This window comes from Triturus cristatus, unplaced genomic scaffold (assembly GCF_964204655.1).
Source record: "Triturus cristatus unplaced genomic scaffold, aTriCri1.1 SCAFFOLD_367, whole genome shotgun sequence".
Classification (NCBI taxonomy): domain Eukaryota; kingdom Metazoa; phylum Chordata; class Amphibia; order Caudata; family Salamandridae; genus Triturus; species Triturus cristatus.
In genome coordinates, this window is record NW_028188010.1 from 240965 (window position 1) to 261953 (window position 20989).

Consider the following 20989-nt stretch of genomic DNA (forward strand, 5'->3'; position numbering starts at 1 on the left):
CTCCCGAATGGGAAGGCCCCAGCTATAGATGGAATTACGTGGGGGTTCTAATAAGGAGCATGCCGACGTGCCAGCTCTGCAGCTACATGCAGTGTATGAGGAAGCCTACCTTAGCCACACTCTACCGCCATCTCTGAGAGAAGTACTGATAGTGACGTTGCTAAACCAGACAAGGCTCTGGAGCGGTACAAATCTTATAGGCCACTATCTCTCATTAAAATAGATGCCAACATTTTAGCCAAGGTGATTGGAGTGTGCCTACAGCCCCTGATATCGCAGTTAGTGCTGCCAGATCAATCTGGCTTTTTACCGGCTCGGTCAACTACACACAACCTAAGCACTATCTTTGCACTATTACATCAAGTGGAACTCACCTTGGAGGCGGCGGTTCTATTAGATGCGGCCAAAGCCGTTGATTCTATTGCGTGGATATAGATGTTTGTGGTATTAGGCAGCATAGGGATACCAGAGGCGTTCTTAAGATGGATATGCCTTTTATATGAGTGCCCAGCAGCACAGGTGCGTGTCGATGGTCACACATCACATGCTTTGAGTGTCGGTAGGAGGACGTCACAGTATTGCCTCCTGTTACTGCTACTATTCGTGCTTACCATGGAGCTGCTTGCCTGCATTATTCAGCAGAAACATGCCCTTACTTCCCTTAGATTTCATCTAAAACCCTTGACTATTTCACTATATACAGAAGATACGGTGCTGTATATTAGTGAACTGTTGGCATATCTGGCCCTGGTAAATAGAGAGTATATAAAATGGGAGTATTACTCTGGTTTGTGTATCAACTGGACGAAATCCATAGTCCTCCCGCGAACACCTATTACACAACGCTGCGACATTGGGTTCCTGCTGGAGTGGGAGAAAGGCCCTGTCAAATATTTATGGGTATGGGTGCACAGACACCCTAACATTGTGAAATGTGAGAATAGCGGGAAGGAAATGTCCAGATTGGAAGATTCTGTTGCGCGCTGGACGACCCACCCGCTCTCCCTGGCGGTTAGACTAGCAGTCATAAAAATGGTGGTACTGCCACAGTTTCTAAACCTATTTAATAACATTCCAATAGTGCTGTCCAACTCCTTCTTTAAGCAGTTGCACTCCCTGTTGGTCACACTGGTATGGGCGGGCAAGAAGCCGAGGATCAGCTGGGAGGTCCTCACCCTCCCAAACGTGGACGGAGGATTCTGTGCCCCAGATTTTAAGCTATATCATTAATGCGCGCAGGCACATTTCGCACACTTCTGGTACACGGCATGATTTCACACCTCATGTAGCGATCAACATGATGCTGCTCCGATCCCACTCAGGGCCATCCTACCACAGAAGTGTAATGGGATGTCCCAAAATGAGATAAACATGTTACACACTACATTGATGGCTTGGTACACTTTGGCTAGACGAGCTGGGAAGAATTAGTTGGATGCCCCTGCAGTGCCCCTACTACACCATACAGACATAACGGTGACACAGGAGGATGGATCGCTCCAGATGCTACGGGAGGCAGGACTACACACTATGGCGATTTGTACACAAATAGTAACTTCCTAACACTACCCAATGAGACAGTTCTGTGGGCAAACACCACATTATTTGTCTTCCTATATTACCGACTTTGAGCAGCTATACACGTACACAATTCACACTTTCCTAGAGAACCACTAACGCTCATGACACTACAGGTACTGCTCACCAGCGCGACGTGCTAACACCTTATTACTAAACTAAATGCTGCAGCACAGAAGGATGGGACACTGGGAGGTGGGAAAGTATTGGCAAAATGGAATGCGGTGTTACCACAGCCCATGGGGGAAGAGTATTGGAGGTTTTGTTGTGGGAAATTAAGCACACTTACTTCAAATTGTAATTTGAGGGTAATTCAGTTGACGTTCTTGTACCAAATGTATTGTACCCCGATGCAGTAATATAAGTATGTGATAAAGGGCGACTTGAACTGTGTACGCTGCGAGCCAAAGAGGCAGACTTTATACATCTGCGTTGTCATATCCACAAGTGAGGCAATACTGGGTTCACGTCACAGACACACTATCTGATAGGATTGGGGCGAGGGTGGAGTGCGAGCCAGCGATCTGCCTACTGGGACTGCTGAGAGACTTACGGTCACTAAATCGGAATATCTTGTCAGTAAGCTTATTACTAGCAAAATGTAGAGTGGCATTGCTTCAGAAGAGTACATCTAGCCCTACAAAAGTGTCTTGGATGCCTGACAAGCACAATATAAGACACAACTGGAACTGTATGCTGAGGAGCAGCCAATGAAGTCAAGGCCAAAGGACTATTGGGGGGCCACTGATGGCTTATTTGCAATCCAACATTGGGAATGGTGGGTAGGGCAACAAACGAGAAACAAGCATGTATCGATACTACAGATCTGTGTCATATTTGAAATTGTCAATTGCATTAAGCAAGTTCATGATGGAGCACTTGCGACCTCACTATCTACAAAACGGGGTGTGAAAGAAGGACCATATTAGACTTGTAAATGACAATGTGTTGGGTACAACATGTAGTATGACATTTGTTGATTTTATATGTTATGCTTACTTTGATGAAAATGATAATATATAGATAGATATATTTTAAACAGTTGACAAGACTGACATTGCTCTTGAGACGACAAAACGAAACCCATTCTGGATTCATGCCATCAACATTTGCGGTTGAGGTGGTGGGAACAAGTTGAACGTATTGGAATTTTGCTATTTAATTTAAGACACTCACGGAAGGAGTGGTGAGGCCAGTTTTGCCTCTTTATGGCGTTTACGTATTTTACCTAAAATATCAATTCACTTTGTAGTTCAAACCACAATTCTTTATTTCATTAATCCTGTCCTGATATTTAAAACCAATGCCCTTAGACATCTAAGGAAACTGTGCAACAGAAAACATACCGAAGTTTGGAGAATTTGCGTGAACATGTTTATTTTAATGTTCCCAAGCTGAAGGAAAGTAATACTGTCTGCATGTTCATTTACATTAAGAATTAGATGTAATGATTAAGAAAATTGTGCGGATGTAAGGTTGAAAAAAATCAATACACTTGAGTCTTTACCGTGATACCAGCTCCCAGGAAAACATGGACAGAGACTGCACGGATACCCTAGTTTAATGGTTCTTAACCGGAGATCCAGAGACGAGTGGGGATCTGTGCAGCCTAATCATGCAGCCCGTGACTGCTTAGAAAATTAAAAATTATTAACATTAATACAGTGTGTATAAATAAAGATGCAAAATGTGAAACTGAACATTTTCAAATGTTCAGTAAAAGTGAAGGAATTTGAAATTAGAGGTTAAAAATTAGGTAGTTGTCCACAGTGTGATTCACAGGAGCAGTGCAAATGCATCAAAAAGAACATAGTATGGAAGATGGGTGATCTCAGTTAAATTTAGAAAAGTCCAACTATACTATTAAAATGATTTATTTTATTTTTTTATATTCATTTAATAAAATAGTATAGAATTTGTGTATTGGTTCAATGAATGCTGCTGAATTTTTGTGTATTGTTTTGACGTTCAAACCTTCAAAATTGTTTATGCCAGGGTTAAAGGCTTCCACTTCTGACTCAGTGGGGGTCCCCAGGTCCAGTAACTGTTAAGTGGGGGCTCACAAAAGTCAAAAGGTTAAGAGCACTGCCCTAGATCAATAACCACATCCAGAAGCTTCATTCTTTAGCTACTGAGGCAACCAGTAGCTCTAGTTCTGAATCTTTTTGTTTGATGTTTGGGGCACTTCGTGCTTACGCCTTCATACATTTTTTCTACAAAAGGGATCCAAGCCAAATTTTCTTTGCCACATTTCAAAAGATATCCAGGGTATGTAGGATCCCCCGTAGCTAAACTAAGAAAATAACCAAAAGAAAGATTGTTTATTTCTTTAAATGGGAAAAACTGGGAGAACAGTGCTGTGTAAGAAAGCGTATCAGTTTTCTTATAAAAATGGCATCAAAAGGTTTGCTCTGCTAAGATTGCTATCTTTCCAGCTTTCAGGTTTGAAAAAAATCATTTTAAACACAGTTTTTGTATTTTACTAAGAAGCAGTCAATTTTTCCTATTTTCCTTTTGTTGTTTCTACCTACTTGATGTGCTTGATGGAAATAGTTTGAAACCCATGTGTGAACACATAAAACTACATTTCTGAAAAATAGACACAATTTGGAATTCAGCAGGAGGTAATTTACCCAGATTGCTCAAGCTTTTCCTAAAATAACTTATTGATGAAATAAAAAAATTAAAAAAAAGTAAAGGGAAGTAACAGAAATGGGTGACCTTTCATCTTCAATTTTTACCCCCAAGGCCGAGTTACAAAAGTAATATAACTTTCAGTTCACAAGAATATACAGTATTTGTTGGTTGTCCTAAAAAACAAGCAATTCCCCGGTCTGATGTGTCAGCTGCAGTTTCTAAAGAGTTTTCATTGTGTACGAACTATGCTTTAATTAACATGCTAAAATCTAATGAATGAAAAATGGGTATGTAATAAACCTAGACATTTTTTTTAAAATATGCACAAGCTACTTAGTTTAGCATTAGTGGTAATTTGTACAACTTTGAATTTGAGGTTACCTTTACTATCAAGTGATTAAGACGGCATTACGCAAAATGTATTCTTTCTTGCTCGCTAGCTTACATTTAGCAGCCAAAAATTGGAGATTAATTCAGGTGATAATAATTAAAGCTCTCCTATTTTCTGATAAAATCAATACCACACGTGTGGGTGGGTCGATTTCCAGTGACAGGAAAGACCCCAAAAACCAATGTGGAAATATACAATTTTTGCCAAGAAATGCATCCGGCTACCCAGGCAAACCTACTAAACCCAGACCTTTCTGGAATCTAGACACCAAGGGAAGACCAGGGTGGTGTGACTTGAGTGGATCTTCTTACTCTTTCCTCCCAGGAATTCCCAGCAAACAAAAACTTTGGATAAAATGACACATTTTCCTCGCTTTTCTTTGAGGGAAATTTCCATAATTTGCGAGGAGGTACAACATTTCTAACACCGAGGGCTCCCCCACTTCTTATATAAAAATGTTAGCCCACATGTGTACTCTCGACCACTGTGCTCCAACATTCCCTAGGGGTACAATTATTATCTAATTATGTATGCACTATTGACTGCACAGTGTCTCTGTTTGTTCAATCAAGTTTATTTGCTTAAACCTCCACCTATCGTCCCACACGTTCCACAGACACCCTCCAACTTCCAAGTATGTGTGTCGTACATACACTGCCAGAGAGGAGGAGGGCTTACATGTGACTCTCTCAAATATATTACCGCTGGAGAACTGCAATTGTAGCACAGAACTTTGTTCCAGTATTGTATCATTCATTGATTCTCCTGCTCATCAGTTACAGTAGCAAGCAGTGCACTGTAAACAAAAGAACACTGAAATGTCTCACTTACTGTCAGCTACAGAAACAAAGTGCTGCTTAATGGATAGAAAATGAACCTAGTAGAAGTTTGAACAAAGTTATAGAAGCTGAAACTTGGACAAATTGCAGCAGCAGCCACAAAATGCTCTAAAAAGAGCAAATATCACTTCAAGAACTCCTGTCATAAAACTTGCAGAAAAGATTTTGGAAATAGTCTCCTGGGACAGTTCTGAAGCATTTTCAGTTCATTGGCAGAATTGTGGCACCCAAAATGAAGATAGGCAGGTATGTTAAAAGTATCACAATTGCGTGGATCTAATGCTGAAAAAGTATGCATCAAAAAGAAAACTTTACATTTATTTTGGACCTCAAATGCTAAAGTAAACAAAAGGCCTCCAGGATATAATCACTTCTTATTTTACACAAAGACCTTACAAACCCTGAACAAACGTCATTGATTTAAACAGATATTCTGTTGGGCAGGATAGGGACTATAAGCAGAAAGACATACCTGCATGAATAGGTTGAATTGGGGCTCCTTCTGTTGTTTGGTTTTGATCATCTCCAGGGCATCAGACTGAAAACAGCAAAACCTTGCAGCTTCCTGCTTTATCCTCTCTCCAGCAGACCCATCAAACTAGATATATGAAAAAAAGCCATCAACCAGAAATTCAGCAAATGCTCAAAGCTTTCATTTTTGTTGTTTTTAGTCATCATATACGTCAGTAGGCGTGAGGTACAGTTTTAGAACCACCAGGTGGAATTAAAACATCTGAGGGTTTTAACATCCTTCGTTTAGTCTCCTTCAAACAACTTTTTGATGGTTTGCGGGAGCCACTGCCCAACTCCTCTTATGTTGAAGTTTGTCTATCATCATTTAATTAACCAAAACTTGTTGAGGAATAAAAAAAAAGGTGTTCCCACATTTTTATCCTCTATTTAGGACAATTTACACATTTAATCCTGCCAATGTGTTTTGCCGATTCAACCCAATCTGTGCAAGTAGGTGAAGTGTTAGATATCCATTTATTACAGATTTACCTGCATGCTATAATTATTAGCATAAAAAGTAACTGAGATTGTAGCTTCCCTTATCTTTGATCAGACCCTCCATCTTCTAAAATCCCGAAAATAACAAATGGGAGGCTTACCTCTATATCTTTTCTCAATATTTCTGTTAACGCCTTATCCACTTCATGCCAGAAGATTTGAATACCTGGACTCTGCCATAGAAGATGGATATGATCTGCATTCTACAAGGCACATTTTGGGCAGCATCTCTTCTTCTGACCTCCCAGCTTTGAGAGTTGTTTTGGAGACCAATAGACCCTGTACATGGTGAACAAATGGTTTCTCCTTAGGGTTGTAGATCTCACCATTGATCATAATGTAGACATAGATAGTAGCCATAGGTGTAGAATCTCTGATGACGGCAGGTCCGCTTTCCATTTCTCCTCTGGCAAAGTAGGAGGGCCATCTTTACCTCATACCAGGATCCAGCACCAATTGTATACTTCCTTTCTATGTATCCGAACGCTCCGTAGTTCCTCCTCCATTCTGTTCTAATCCATATATTAAGTTGTCCTCGGATCAGCTGGCTAGTTGATGGTATTTAAACCTAGAGAGCCTGTTGTTGGTACTTTTGGATAAATAGTGCCAAGAGCTCAAGGAGCCCTCTTCCAACAGCTTGCCCCATATTTCTATTCCTGCAATCTGCATCGGGGTAGCTAGGACATCTTGTAAGCATGGAGGGGAGATTTCCAAATCAGAGCCATATTGCTGCAGTTAGGGACTCCCAAGATTCTTGGTGACTTCATATAGAAATGGCTAACTAACTCTATCAAAAGCCTTAGCGGCATCAACCGTTATGATGGTCAGTGGAGCGTTTGGTACCATGGCCACATCTATTGTGCTCACCAAATCATGGGTGAGCTTGTAGAGCTGTCTCTGTTTCATGAAGCCCTTTTGGATTTATGGACAATATTTCCTATTACTTTGTCCAATCTCTTAGCTAGTATTTGTGTGTGTATCTTTTAATCGTTATTAAGCAAAGATATTGGTCTATACAATTCACATTAAAAAAAATCTTCATAAATTTTTTTTTTTCTTAGGCTTTAATATGAGCCCCACGCTTTTTAATGTCTGCATGCGCCCCCTGGCCGGGGTGGTCAAGCCCTTTGGGGTCAGAATCATCACCTATGCTGATGACACCCAGTTGATTGTTTCCCTCAATCCTTCGGACAACAATAAGACCAGCCTGGCAAATTGCCTGGAAAAAGTGTCAGTGTGGATGGATGGCTCCTTTCTAAAACTGAATGCTGCTAAAACGGAACTGATGTTTCTGGGCAAGTCCACCAACCCCGGAGACCAGCATATTCTGGCCAAATTGTCTTGGTACTATGCCACCCCCTAAAGATCATATTAAAAGTCTTGGGGTATGGCTGGACCACAACCTGAACTTTAGGGAGCAGGCGCGCAGGGTAGCAGGGACCTGTTATGGCATTCTCAAAATGATTAGAAAGATTCTACCCGTTCTGCCCTTCAGCGCTAGGAAACTGCTTGTACAAGCCTTGATCATCTTGCGGCTCGATTATGCCAATGTGATCTAGCTAGGCGCCCCCGGTTCTACCATCAATAAGCTTCAAACGGTCCAAAATTGTGCAGCACAACTGCTTATGCAGGCTCATAATCGTGAATCTGCTAAACCTCACATCATCTCTCTGTATTGGCCTCCAGTGGCCGAGAGAATCCAATTCAAGGCTTTGTGTATTGCCCATAAGTCTCTCTCGGATAGCGCTCCACCGATTCTCCGTGCCATCATCCCCCGGTATCTTCCAAAAAGATCACTGCGCTCTGTGAAGAAACATCTTGCAACTGTTGCCAGAGTTAACCGGGTGCGGAGCGGTGACCTGCGTTTTTCCGCCATTGCGGGGAAATGTTGGAATCAACTACCAGACCTCATTCGGCTTGAGCCCAACCACCTACTGTTCCGCAAACATCTGAAGACTCTGCTGTTTCCTTGAATCTGCTGGCTTGTTTCGATTTAGGCTCTGTCTCTAGCGCTGGGAGGCCTTTGGTAGCCCTGTGCTTTACAAGTGTCATTCATTCATTCATTCATTCAATATTATCGTTATTTTCACATTATATATATATAAAACACTCTCTCCCCCCAACATTGTGGAATTAAATTTATTAAGCTGGTCAAAACCGGAGTGAGTTCCTCTTTTAAGGCCTTATATAGCTCATTTGGTTTTCCATCAGGGCCTGGCACCTTTCCCTTTTTGAACCCTCTAAGAATGTTATCTACTTCTAGTGTAGTAATTTCTTGATTAAGATGGAGCTGTTTGTTCTGATCTGACCTAGGAAGAGTGTCTTCCTTCAAACAACTCTCTATTTCTTGTTTTAGTGCTGTTGAATCGTTGGTATGTAAATTTCGGAAAAAACTCGCAAACATCCTCCCAATGTCAGAGACCTCGGAACATCTTTCTCTGGTGCCGTTAATTTCTACTTTGTCAATCATATTTCTAGTGCTTTTTTACCTTGTCTTTCAAGCCAGAAGTTTCCCACAACCTTTCCCGTATTCATAATATGCTTACTTGCAGGCATTCAACCTACTCTACACCACTCAATCCAGATATTCTGCCAATAAACCCTTAGCCTATTTAAAGTTATCTTGTGGGTTTACTTTTACACGGGGTCCTCACAATTTGCCAGCTGTTTATCAATTACTCCTATTCTCAGCTTTTACTCTCTAACCTTATTGTTACTTTCTTTCCTTCTATGTGCAGCATTACTAGTCAGTTTCCCTCGAATAAAGACTTTATAAGCTTCCCATATAACATGCAAGGGGTTTTCCTTTATATCTAACTACAGTAGCTCTTTTCAGAGCATTTATAATCTCCTGCTGTCCTAATAAAGCTCTATCCAAGGTCCATTTAGACGGAATTGAGGACCTCGAGAGAAAGAGTTCCAGTCTAACCGCAGCATGATCTGAGAGATGCTCTGGTTGATGGATGATCTTTCTTACCTTATTCCCTAACTTCATATCTACAATAAAAGTCTATTCTGGAGGCATGGCCATATTTCTTGGACCTAGCCATATGCAAATCAGTCTTGACACTGTGCACCAATGGGAAAAGTCCAGCCCGAACTGCCAGGCCAGGTCCTCCCTGGACTGGAAACAAGCATCCTAGGACCGGTTTCGGGCTTTCAGCCAGGATACCTTGACTCCAGTGGCATGGAGAGCACAGGACCCACGTCTGGGCATACATGTCCCACTTGGGGTGACAAATGCAAAAAGAACAAATAAAATAGAAGCGCCACCCCTTTCACATTACAAGATTGAGTGGCGCAAGCAAATTGTTTAATGCATTTATGTCTCTTTAAAATTTCCCCCCATTCTTCTTGACATAAGTATGTTTCCTGGGGGGTATTTTAATGTCACTATCAGAAAGCTTCAGAAATCCCAAAATATTCCTTCGTCTAGTTGGTACCCTCATAACATTTATGTTCCAGGTTAATACCCTTATGTTGTGAACCTTCCTTACTTCCTTTATCATGTCCATGATAATTCCAGCCTAACCGTTTCCCAATCCATCTCAGAATCCCTGTCAAAAATGAGGACTACAATTATTTTTTAGTTTTTTCCCCACAGGCTCACCACCCTGTTTTTAGTAAAACCAGTATCTGCCCTAACTATGTGTCACCCCCCCAGCTTGCCCCTCCCCTACCCCACTGGGGTACGCTCCCAGTATCCAAAAAGGATAGTACTTTATACCACTTGAACTTCTACTCTCCTCTTTATTTTCTATTTATTTTGCTGCATTTATATCTGGTTTATTAGAACATCAACCTCCGAATTCTCTTTTACATTGTGCATCTTGTTGTTCTACATAAGTCTTAATGTCATTGGGAATTTTCACCTACATATTTGCACCCAGCGACTTCAGTTCCTGAATGTGTTTCCCTAACTCCCATTGCTGATTTTGAGGAACTTTTGCTATAGCCGGTCTTATGGAGAAGGACCAATCATTTTTTAAAGCTTTTGCTTTCAAGGCTTCTGTTGGGATTAGCTTTTTTATTGCATAAGTACGGAAGTTTATTAATATTTTCCTGTATTTCTCTCTGTTTGGACTTCTTTTAAATTGATCCCGATGCACCCTTTGTATGTCCTGCTCAAGGTCTAGGGAGCTGGTTTACCAAACACACTCTTTGATCAGGTCTATGACGAACCCCTTCAAGTTTTCACCTTCTGCTCCCTCCAGGACATTGAGAAACCTTAAATTGTTTCTCCTAGAGTTATTTTCCAAAGATTCCAGTTTCTCTTTGATCTCGTTTTCCCTCGCTTTCAAGACTTGAATCGCCTTATAATTGCTCTTAACTTCCTTCCTTAATACTCCAAGCAAGGCTTCCATAGTGGATAATCTTTCCGGGATGTCTACCATTTTAGTATCAAGCTTTTCACAGGCTTTCTGTATTTTAGCCTGTTTGCTCTCTAGAAATTGCAAGTTTGGCTTTAATCTCTTTCGAAACTGTCAGTAGTAAGGAGCCCATATCTACTTAATCTATGTTTTTCGGTGTTCCCATCTTCTCTTCGCGAGGGGTCAATTGAAATTTCCTCTATGTAAATATTCCCCTGTGGGATCCTGAGAGAGAACCTGAAATCGATTTAAGAGAGGGAGACCGGGCCCATCTACTGGCATAGGCTGAGTGGATTGGGTCCATATTTTGCATAATTGCAAGGCAGATCAATGTAATTAGATAGACATGAGTTTCAATTAGGGGTGGGCGGAATTTGCGGAATTAACCTTCGCAAATTATCGCGAGAATGTTTAAAATTATCGCAAACAAGCAGAAATATCGCGAAGATGCGGAAGTTTTTTTCCGGCATGTTCGCGAGATTTTCTGCATGGTTGCGGGTCGCCAACTTACCCATGTGGTTGCTTGCGGGCGCGGCCATCTTGTTTTGAGTTGTTCTCGCGGTGCATGATCGCGAGAAGAAAGACGTGATCGCGCGACGCATGACGTCACTGCGGGCGCGAACTGTCGCGAGACAGCGCAAATGGCTAAAAACAATACAACATCTCATGGAGAACGCGACCGGATCAAGAAAACTTGTCGGCGAACGCAGGGATTCAGGTAAGGCGATCGCGCGCGCGCCAGAATGTATCATTTTACAGCGCGAGCAAGAAACAAATTATCGCCAAGCTGCGGAAACCGGAATTTTTGACATTTTCGCGCTCTCCGCGGAACTCAAACATGTCAAATTATCGCAATTTCCGCGAACGGAACGAAATCTTTGCCCAGGCCTAGTTTCAATACCTTTCTTAAAGTAAGATCCTAAAGATGGTGTGATTTTGATTTTCCCTCCTGGTGGGCCTGCTGTATCTCTAATAACTCTATTATCTTTCTGTTTCCCTGCCTCGAACAGAACCTATTCTGGAATAGACACAGGGAGAGATTTTGTTGAAGTGGCTTTGGGGGGGGGGGGGGGGATAAATAATCACCCTGCTCTGCTGCTGATAATCAAACCCTCTCCCTTTACTATGCAACAAACCTGGCCCTGGCCGAGCATTTCTAAATGTATATCTATTTTAACCTGCGGCACCTATGGCATACAGCTCTGTGTATTCGGTAGAGAGCTGGAGCTCTTTTGTTTTTTTACTTGCGTTCTTCCCTGAGGCAATAGAGCATTCAATGCATACTGTGAGAAGGGACTGTCAAGTTGCCCATGCAATCTCATTATTTTCTGCAGCTCTGAGATTAGTGGAATTAATTTAATACTTTCACCACATTACGGTATTATGCACAGGAGAAGCAGGAGCTCTCAGCCACCATGTTCCCTCTCCTGTACTTCTTCTTGTAATATGCTCAAAGCTTTCTGCCCATTCAAGTGTTCAAGTGTATTACATTCAATGGAAGTGTACCAAAGTATATTCTTCTAAAAAACAAATTTAACTATATGGATCAGCGGTTCATGTCAGAAAAAAAAAAAATCAAACTACATATAACAATTACGTGTGTGTATGTGTTTTTAGGTGCAATGTAAAAACTAAACATACACATTCAGCACCCTAATCCAGAATTGATACAAATACAGCAAGTGCAACATTGTGCATTTTAGATAGAAGTGTAATGTAAATGCTTGATGTTAATTAAGCTCAAGTGGAATACAAATAACTCCATACGGGCCTTGTTCAACCTGGCATCATTGGCGTGGGTTTCCCCTGTATTTTTGCCTTTGCCACCTGTGTTTTTGCTGTGTGGTGGGATTCGTTTTGCTGGTCTATATGCTTTGTGAACTTTGCAATTGCTGTTCAGTGTCAAAGTGCAAGTGCCCTGCTTAGTCAATTATTGTAATGGATTGGTGATTCCATGATTGGCATATTTGATTTACTAGTCAGTCCTTAGTACAGTGCACTGTGTGTGCCCGGGGCCTGTAAATCAAATGCTGTTAGTGGGCCTGCAGCACTGATTGTTCCACCCACATAAGCAGCCTATAAATGTAACTCAGGCCTGCCATTGCAGAGCCTATGGGCAGCCTGGTACGGCCATGTCGACTTGGCAAGTGCACCCACTTGCCAGGCCCTAACCTTCCCTTTTCTTACATGTTAGTCACCCCTAAGGTAGGCCCAAGGTATCCCTGTGGGCAGGGTGCAGTGTATGTAAAAGGTAGGACATGCCCTGGTGTGTGTGGCATGTCCTGATAGTGAAATACTACCAATTTCATTTTTTACTATTGCAAGACTACCTGTTCCCAAATGATAGAATGGGGAGTTTGCTCATAACAGCTTATAAACATAATTACCCCTGGGAACAAAGTAGGATAATAAGTTTAGTATGCCTGAAATCAGAATGTTAAAATACATCTTTTAGTGAGGGTGAATTTTACATTCTGTGTTTGAAAATACCACTTTTAGAAAGTAGGTATTTTCTTGCTTAGCCATCCAGTGTGCCTCTGCTAGAATGTGTATTGACTGTCTGGCTTTGGAGTAGCTGGGGATGTGCAGTAGCTCCAGAGTGTCTGGATGAGTCAGGGCTGGGCTGAATAGACCTGGGCTACATTTAGAGTAGGTGGAGGAGATTTCCTTTTACCTTAATGGGCCTGGTCTGCCTTCCACAATTCTGCCAGGAAGCTGCACCAGAGAGGACAGACCTGGTTTTGACTGAGCACAGGGCTTATCTGCCACTAGAGAACAAAGGATTTTGCTGTATAAATATTGGGGCCCAGACCCCAGAACTTTAGATCACTTTTGGACTTCAAGAGGAACCATTGCCAAGGAGAAGAGCTGGAGAAACTGGAGGAGGAGTACTACCCCTTTGCTGTGTGCTGTCTGGGGTTGGCCTACAGTGGCTGTTTCTGCCAAGGAGAGGAACTGTGTGTGCATCCTGCTTGAGAAAGTATCTCCAAGGGCTTGAAGTGGAGCTTGACCCTGGTTCAAGAGGTCTCAGGAACAGCAAGGACAACCACATCCTTCTGGGTACCATCTCTGGTTCTGCTGGTTCAAATCTCGCCACAGAAGAAAAGGGCAATCTACTCCGTCACCGAGTCCGTCGCAGACTCCATGTCCTGAAGGCACTGCAGAGATCACCACCTCGCTTCCCATCGCAACCATGGACTCACTGACTCCGTCACTGAGCCGCTGCTTGCACCACATCCTGTGAGCACCGCACTCCGCACCGCTTCGCTACACACTGCACAGATGTCACCGACTCCGTCGCTGCCCAACTCAAACATTAACCGGCTCCGTCATCGTACCGTGACCTGCCAGGACCCCATCGAGCACCGTCTCACCCTGCAACGCAAGCCTTGCTCTCACCGACTCTGTCAACGAGCCACTGCCTGTACCGAGCAGTAAGGACACCACACACTGCAACGCTTCCATCTCACAAAGCAATTACGACGGTTGCCCTGACCGACTTGCATCCGCGCATTGGCCGCAACAAGAAAGGTACTCTCTCTGAGTCTGTCAACGATTTAGCTAACCCGTACCGACACAGTTGGCAGGAATTGTTGAACTCTGTCGTCTTCAGTATCGCGGGAGCCCCAAAAGGAGCTACAGAGTCGGCGGAACTGTGTTTTCACATTGTTCCTGCCATTTAAGGTTTATTTTACACAGTAACTATTTTTACAAGTATTGTATGTTAGGTTTTTGTCGTTTTTGGTCTTGTTGATTTAGATAAAGTTTTGCTTATTTTTCTAAACTGGTGTTGTGTCCATTTGTAGTGTTATCACTGTGTTTCCGTATGCATGCATAAATGTTTTACACACTGCCTCTGAGATAAGCCTGTCTGCTTGTGCCAAGCTACCAAGGGGATGAGCAGGGGTTATTTTAGAAGTGTATCCCCCTTACCCTGACTAGGAAGAAGGGTCCCTACTTGGACAAATATGCACACACTTGCCTACTAGAGACCCCCATTTCCAACATGCCCATTATGCAAGATCACAAATATATCTGGCAACTGATCTTAAATGTGTGCAAACCAATTCAAAGTCTAACTCAAAATGAGTAAAGGCTACAAAACAAAGATGCATAAAAATCATTCGACATCCAAGGTAGAGAGAACTATCACCTCCCCAGCCCACAAACCATGTTTGCATCTCAGAGGGATCCAGATATCTAGCCCATTACTGGAGGTTAACTGAGTTAGATCTCCCAAACAGAAGCTGAATGCATCTATGTAAACATATCTGAATATAAAAGCAAGTTCCCAAAATGAGGAATGACAACATAAAAGTGACAAAATTGATCTGCAAATCAATGTTTACCACAAAATAATTTATTAGAAATATACACTTAGGAATTTTGAAATCTGAGTTCTTTGCCTATTGTTTATAAATGTTTGCAAACTGTTAACAGGGAGAGTTGAAATTCCCCTATTCAACCCTTGGTTTCCAAACCAAAACCGCTCCCCAACTTTTCTGCAAGCTTCCAGTGGGCAGAGTCTGCCAGGGAGGAAGCTAATGGGCATCTCGCCAATGGCCTGATAGGGATCTGGATTGAGGCTATCACAACAACATGAGTGGTAGAAAGGGGGACAGTGTAAACTTCCTTTCAGCTCAGCCCAATCTCCAACAGAATCATCGTATTTACCTGGGCAAATGATGAATATTCATGATTTAACAATGGTCAGCTACAGATGACTATTGTTTGAATGCATGATTGGCCACACATCTGACTGGGTGCAAAACGTCATGCATTAAAATATATGATACCTACAATACCTGCATGGGTGGTGAGTGGCTCTATTTTGAAATAATATATTGCTAATGCTGACATTAGCTGTCTTTTCCAAAATATCTGTAGAGTTCAATGATTTACCAGGAGTATCTTCTCATACAGGAATATCTGTAACTTCCACATAGAACACATCAGATGTGAAAGTGTATTCCTTCCTTAGGCTGGTAAGAAGGGGTTTAACCTCAAAATGTAATCAATTATGACATTGATGAACTATGAAATTGTGCAACTTCAACAATGTGCTTCTTTACATGATTTAAGTTATCAGAACAGATGAATGAGGTTACAACTTATCTTGATTTATTTACAATTGATGTCAGCAGCAATTTACAACTAGACATCACAGATACATAGTGAAAAACAAGTAGATAAAGTACATTTTTCCACAAATTTGTTCTTTGGATTAAATAACGATCATCCATTTTAGTTTGTTCTTTCTTTACCGTCACTAAGCGCTTCTTGAGTACAGTTTTGGAGGGCTTCTGGATATAGGAATTTGAGTATCACAAAACTCTTGAAACTAATATTTTTAACTCTCTGGTGTATACGTATCACAGTGATATTATATCTAGATGACATGAACATTTATTTCCTAGGATGAGAAGAAACTGAAAGACCTTACACCTGCTGTACATTGTATAACCCATGATTTCTAATCAATTCAAAGAGTAAGATATATTCCCCAAACAAGAGATCAGGATAAACTTGATCAAGACTACTTTGAACCAGAATAACTGACATTAAGAGTAAAATTAGTAGCCTGCTGGTCCCACAGCATTGTTGTTCACAGAATGCAGGACTTTTTACCCTGAATTTACAAAAGGCCTAATAATTCAGCCTTTCTTCCATACACAATAATTCCCAGAGTTCTGGCTTAGACAGGGCTCAGATAAGGATCCATAAGGTGCCAGTGGTACAGATATGTCCTTTATTCGAGTTGGAAAGGGTGATTTCCAGCTCTTATGGAACTCCCCCTTTTTCCACTGGAGTAATTTATCACTGACTGATCCAAAAGATCAGCCACATTTGAAAAAAGTCAAGGTCAAGACCTTTGTGGATTATTCAAAATTGCACGTAGTCCACTGGCTGGAAGAGTGTTTACCATTTACCATATTATTGAGATCCCAGGTATGCCAGCATATGTTCACTGCTCCGAAAAATTATTTGCCCATAATTCATCACACACCTGATGAAGGTGATGAGGTGGGTGACTCAACAGGTCCAAATAGACATCTTTTAATCAGGGGACTACAAATACTGGTGCCAATTGAACATCTAAGGCACTCGTCTCGCATGCTAAACTGAAGGACATCCCTAAAACAAGAGATTATTTAGGGGAGTCCAGGTTGAAGATGCTTTATTTGAAACCTACTTATGAGACAACCTTGTTGGTGGCAAAGAAGCATTAAAGGAAGTGCAATTCTTAGGTCAGAAATCAGGCATGGATTTAGAATGCTGATTAATGATCCATCAACCACACATTAAGAAAGAGGAAAACCAGCATAGATTTATAAAGTTGAATCACACTCCATGAACCAGACATTAAGATGGAGACTGTTGTGAAGGACAGGGATGATAATGGATTTATGTTGCTTTTCCTAATGTTTCCTGAGAAATTACTTTGTACAGCAGTAAGATGCAGGCACACTTTTCTATACTTCACAATATTGACTTGGAATACAAGCTTTGACTAATACTAGCATTAAATATTGTTGAGTGCATGATTTGTTTAGCTTACGCATGTAAGCGTGACATCAGGCTTTAGCATTAACATGCATTTTAGATTTTGGTTGTGTGCGCACAATTGACAAGTCTTCGGCTCATGATGCTTCCACTAAAACAGGAATTTTCCATTCCTGCTGAAAAACCAGATATATTGTCTAATATTAAAAGGGATGTTGAGCACACAGCAGTAGACCTGGAGGTGCACCTGCATAATACACAGGCACCTGATGCCATAACAACTATCCATAATAAAATATTTACTTATCAGTACAGTAGACCGTCTTTTGTTTCCTGTTCATATACTGGCGGACTGTTGTGTTTGGCAATGGCAGCATGTATGCTGCTTTTGTAGATCTAAAGTCAGCTTTTGATTTAGTTTCAGGTAACAAGCTATGGTTGGTCCTACAGGAGCTGGGAATGCCCACGGACTTGCTATCTCTCATTGTTCGACTACATGAGAACAATTTTGCAAAACATTCTCTGGGGCTCACAGGGTAATGTAACTGACCCCTTCCAAGTTGAAAAGGGAGTTCGCCAAGGGTGTGTAATGGCCCCTACACTATTTTCCCTCTTTATAAATGGAGTCTCCCAATTCTCAGCTACCTTTCCCACAGATGCTCCAGTCTTAGTAGGTATAAATATTCCGATCCTAATGTTTGCAGACAAAACGCACATCATATCAAAAACTCCTTGTGGGCTACAGTGTGGGTTAACACGTTTTGAAAATATATGCAACACATGAGGGTTAGAATTCAATGCAATGAAAACTAAATTTATGGCTTTTAATCACCACAGAGCATTTAGTGGTAGGATACATTTGGAGGGAGGAGCCCCAAGAGCAGGTAGATGCATTCACATATCTAGGAAAACAATTAGCTGGGGCTCTCACATTGAAATGATGGCACTGAAACCTCGCCAACTAGCTGGTGCTTTAAACAATGAATTTAAAAAATCTCTGACTAAGCCTGTAAGCCCGGTGTTGCAGATCTACAATACAAAAGTGGTGAGCTTGGTCCTATATGGGTCGAAATTATGGGGCTTTGAGAAAATGACCCAGCTCGCCACAGCAGAGAATAGGTTTCTCCGAATGATCACTAGCTTACCACAAAGTACCCCTGTGACTCCTATGCTTAATGACTGAGGAATGAAACACTGGTATACATTGCTGGACTACGCCCCATATTACATTGGCGTAGAATTTGGTCTACTGAAACACATACAAAAGTAAGAGATGAAAGTACAGAAATGGACTATGAAAATTGCAGAAAAGTCCTATGTTCATTGATGTCCTGTAGGTTACAAAGAGTCAACCTTAAGCAGTATGATAGAAACTAGCGTGATCGCAATAAAGCAAGAGCTATGGTCCATAGAGGCTGGGATAGAAGCAAAGTACTATTCTTTTGAAGGAAATCCATAGGCAGATTGGAGATATCACATCTTGGACAGATGTTAAACATTAGTGGGGGGAAAACTAGACATGCCTTCGTTTATTTCACGCTCCGCTGGCTCGGGTTCTGAAGCCACTATAGATGTTATCCCTAAAGAGGGAAGGGACGCCTAGGATGTCAAAAACTATAGACCAATATCATTAATCAATATTGACTGCAAATTATAAGCCAAAGTCCTGGCAAGAAGGTTAGAGAAGGGGATATCAAAACATCGTTCCATCCCAAACTGGATTCTCGAAAGGCAGACTGGATGCGAATAACATCTGGGTCTGCTGCCAAGCAGGTCAGAATAAATGGTCACCTATCACACTCATTTTAATTGGAGCAGGGCACCAGGCAGGGATATCCACTCTCCCCGCTCCTATTCCTTTTAGCAATCGAACCCATTCTTTCCTTCCTGAAACAGAATGATAACATTAAAGGTGTACCGTTCCCAATCAGGCAGGCAACTAGTCGTGGCCTATGCCTATGACGTTCTAATCTTCACTAAAGGTGCAGATACAGCAATCCCTCAGATTGTATCAGAAATTGAAAAATACTCTTGAGTTTCTGGCTATAAACGTAATCATTAGAAAACTAAGATCTTTCCCTTGAGCATTCTCTGTACTCCCTCGATTCTGGGCTACTCTGACCTGAAATGGCAACATTTTTCACTTAAATACCTTGGTATCTGGTTTGAGAAAGAGCTACAATCTTCCCTCATGATCACATAACCTAGTAGGGTAGGACGGACACAGCACAAATGATGATGGCACCACTAAGCAACTTCCTTTTGAGCATGCGTTCCATAAATCTTTCCACCACCTTCTTTAAAGCCATAGACAAGCATATCTCAGATATCCTTTGGAAAGGGAAAAGAGCTAGGATAGCCAGTCCCAACCTTAAATTGAGCAGGAACAGCAGAGGTCTGAATATAACCGATTTTCACAAACACCAAAAAGCTTTTTAGCGGCTCAGGGCAACTGGTGGTTTAAAGATGCAGTTGACCACTCCCTGACGTGGCTCAAAATTGAATCCCACTTTCTATCCCCCTCTCATCTAAGCTCCACCCTTATCATCAGAGGCCTCTAGAAAATACCCCTGGTCTACTCGCTCTCCATAATCGCAGACATGATGGAAGAACTGTCTTGTGTGACCAGTGGTCCAAAAGGGGTATCAATTCCGTTGGAGACTTATGCATATCCCTGAATCCCATTCCGTTTGCTTACTGCACCCAATCAAGTTCTTCTCCAAAATTTAAAAGAGCCTTTAGATCACTACTGAAGCCACATACTCCAGATCTTCCCGGCCTACTTGGAAATCTTAAAAAGCTCGGCCACTCCGCATCACATATCTGTGAGTTATTTGACCCCCCCCCCCCACCCCCCCTCCAGAGTACACTCCTCAAGAATTTGGGGAAAAAATGGTCCCCTTACATCCCAGAAGACCTGACATCACATTTTTCAGGCGCTACCTGGAATAGAATCTGGCATTCGCCTTTCTGGTTAATTTACACTTGCAATTGTGAAGTCTAGATTTTGGGTGATACACAAAACATACTGGACTCCATCCAGATTGCATAATCTAGGTATCCTACAATCAGATAATTGCTGGCACTGTGAGGTATCACTCGGCTCACTTTAGAATATGTTTTTCACATGTAAAATGGTCCAACCCCTCTGGACCAAAATTCATCAGACAATTTATGGCATCTTTAAGATTCAGCTCACACCATCCTTCCTAACTGTGACGTTAAGCCTTGTGGCACATCCACTTGACACTGGTCTCTCTGCACATGACTTACAGCTATTAGATCTAATGCTTGCCTTGGGCTCCAAAACAGTCCTGTCAGAGTAGAAATCTTCCACAGAAATCTCCTTTAACAAATGGCAAATACTCTATGCACCACCAGGAGCGCGGACGGCATAATATACAAGAAACTACATAATACATCACACTTGTGCTGCCTATGGAATGCACTTGATTTATACATACAAAAAGTGGATCCCCACAGCCTTAACATTCTTCCCCCTCTTGCAATTCCACTCACCCACCAGGACAGAACTAAATCATCAGTATACACTTAGTAGCCCTGTGCTCACTGCAGACCCTGATGACTTAGCACCCTCTCTCCACTCTCTCTAACTTCACCCTCATCTTTTCTCTGGCTTTTCTCCCTCTTTCCTTTGC

At 41.8% G+C, this 20989-nt stretch overlaps 1 protein-coding gene across 1 annotated transcript in view; it reads right to left on the minus strand.

Annotated features, from left to right (window-relative positions):
- The window catches only part of LOC146770421 (rho guanine nucleotide exchange factor 11-like), a 327379-nt gene that overhangs the window by 191149 nt on the left and 115241 nt on the right, over positions 1-20989 (minus strand). The window contains exon 8 of the mRNA XM_085640471.1: positions 5918-6043. Coding sequence (XP_085496597.1) covers positions 5918-6043 — 126 coding nt within the window. The remainder of the gene's footprint in view (positions 1-5917; positions 6044-20989) is intronic.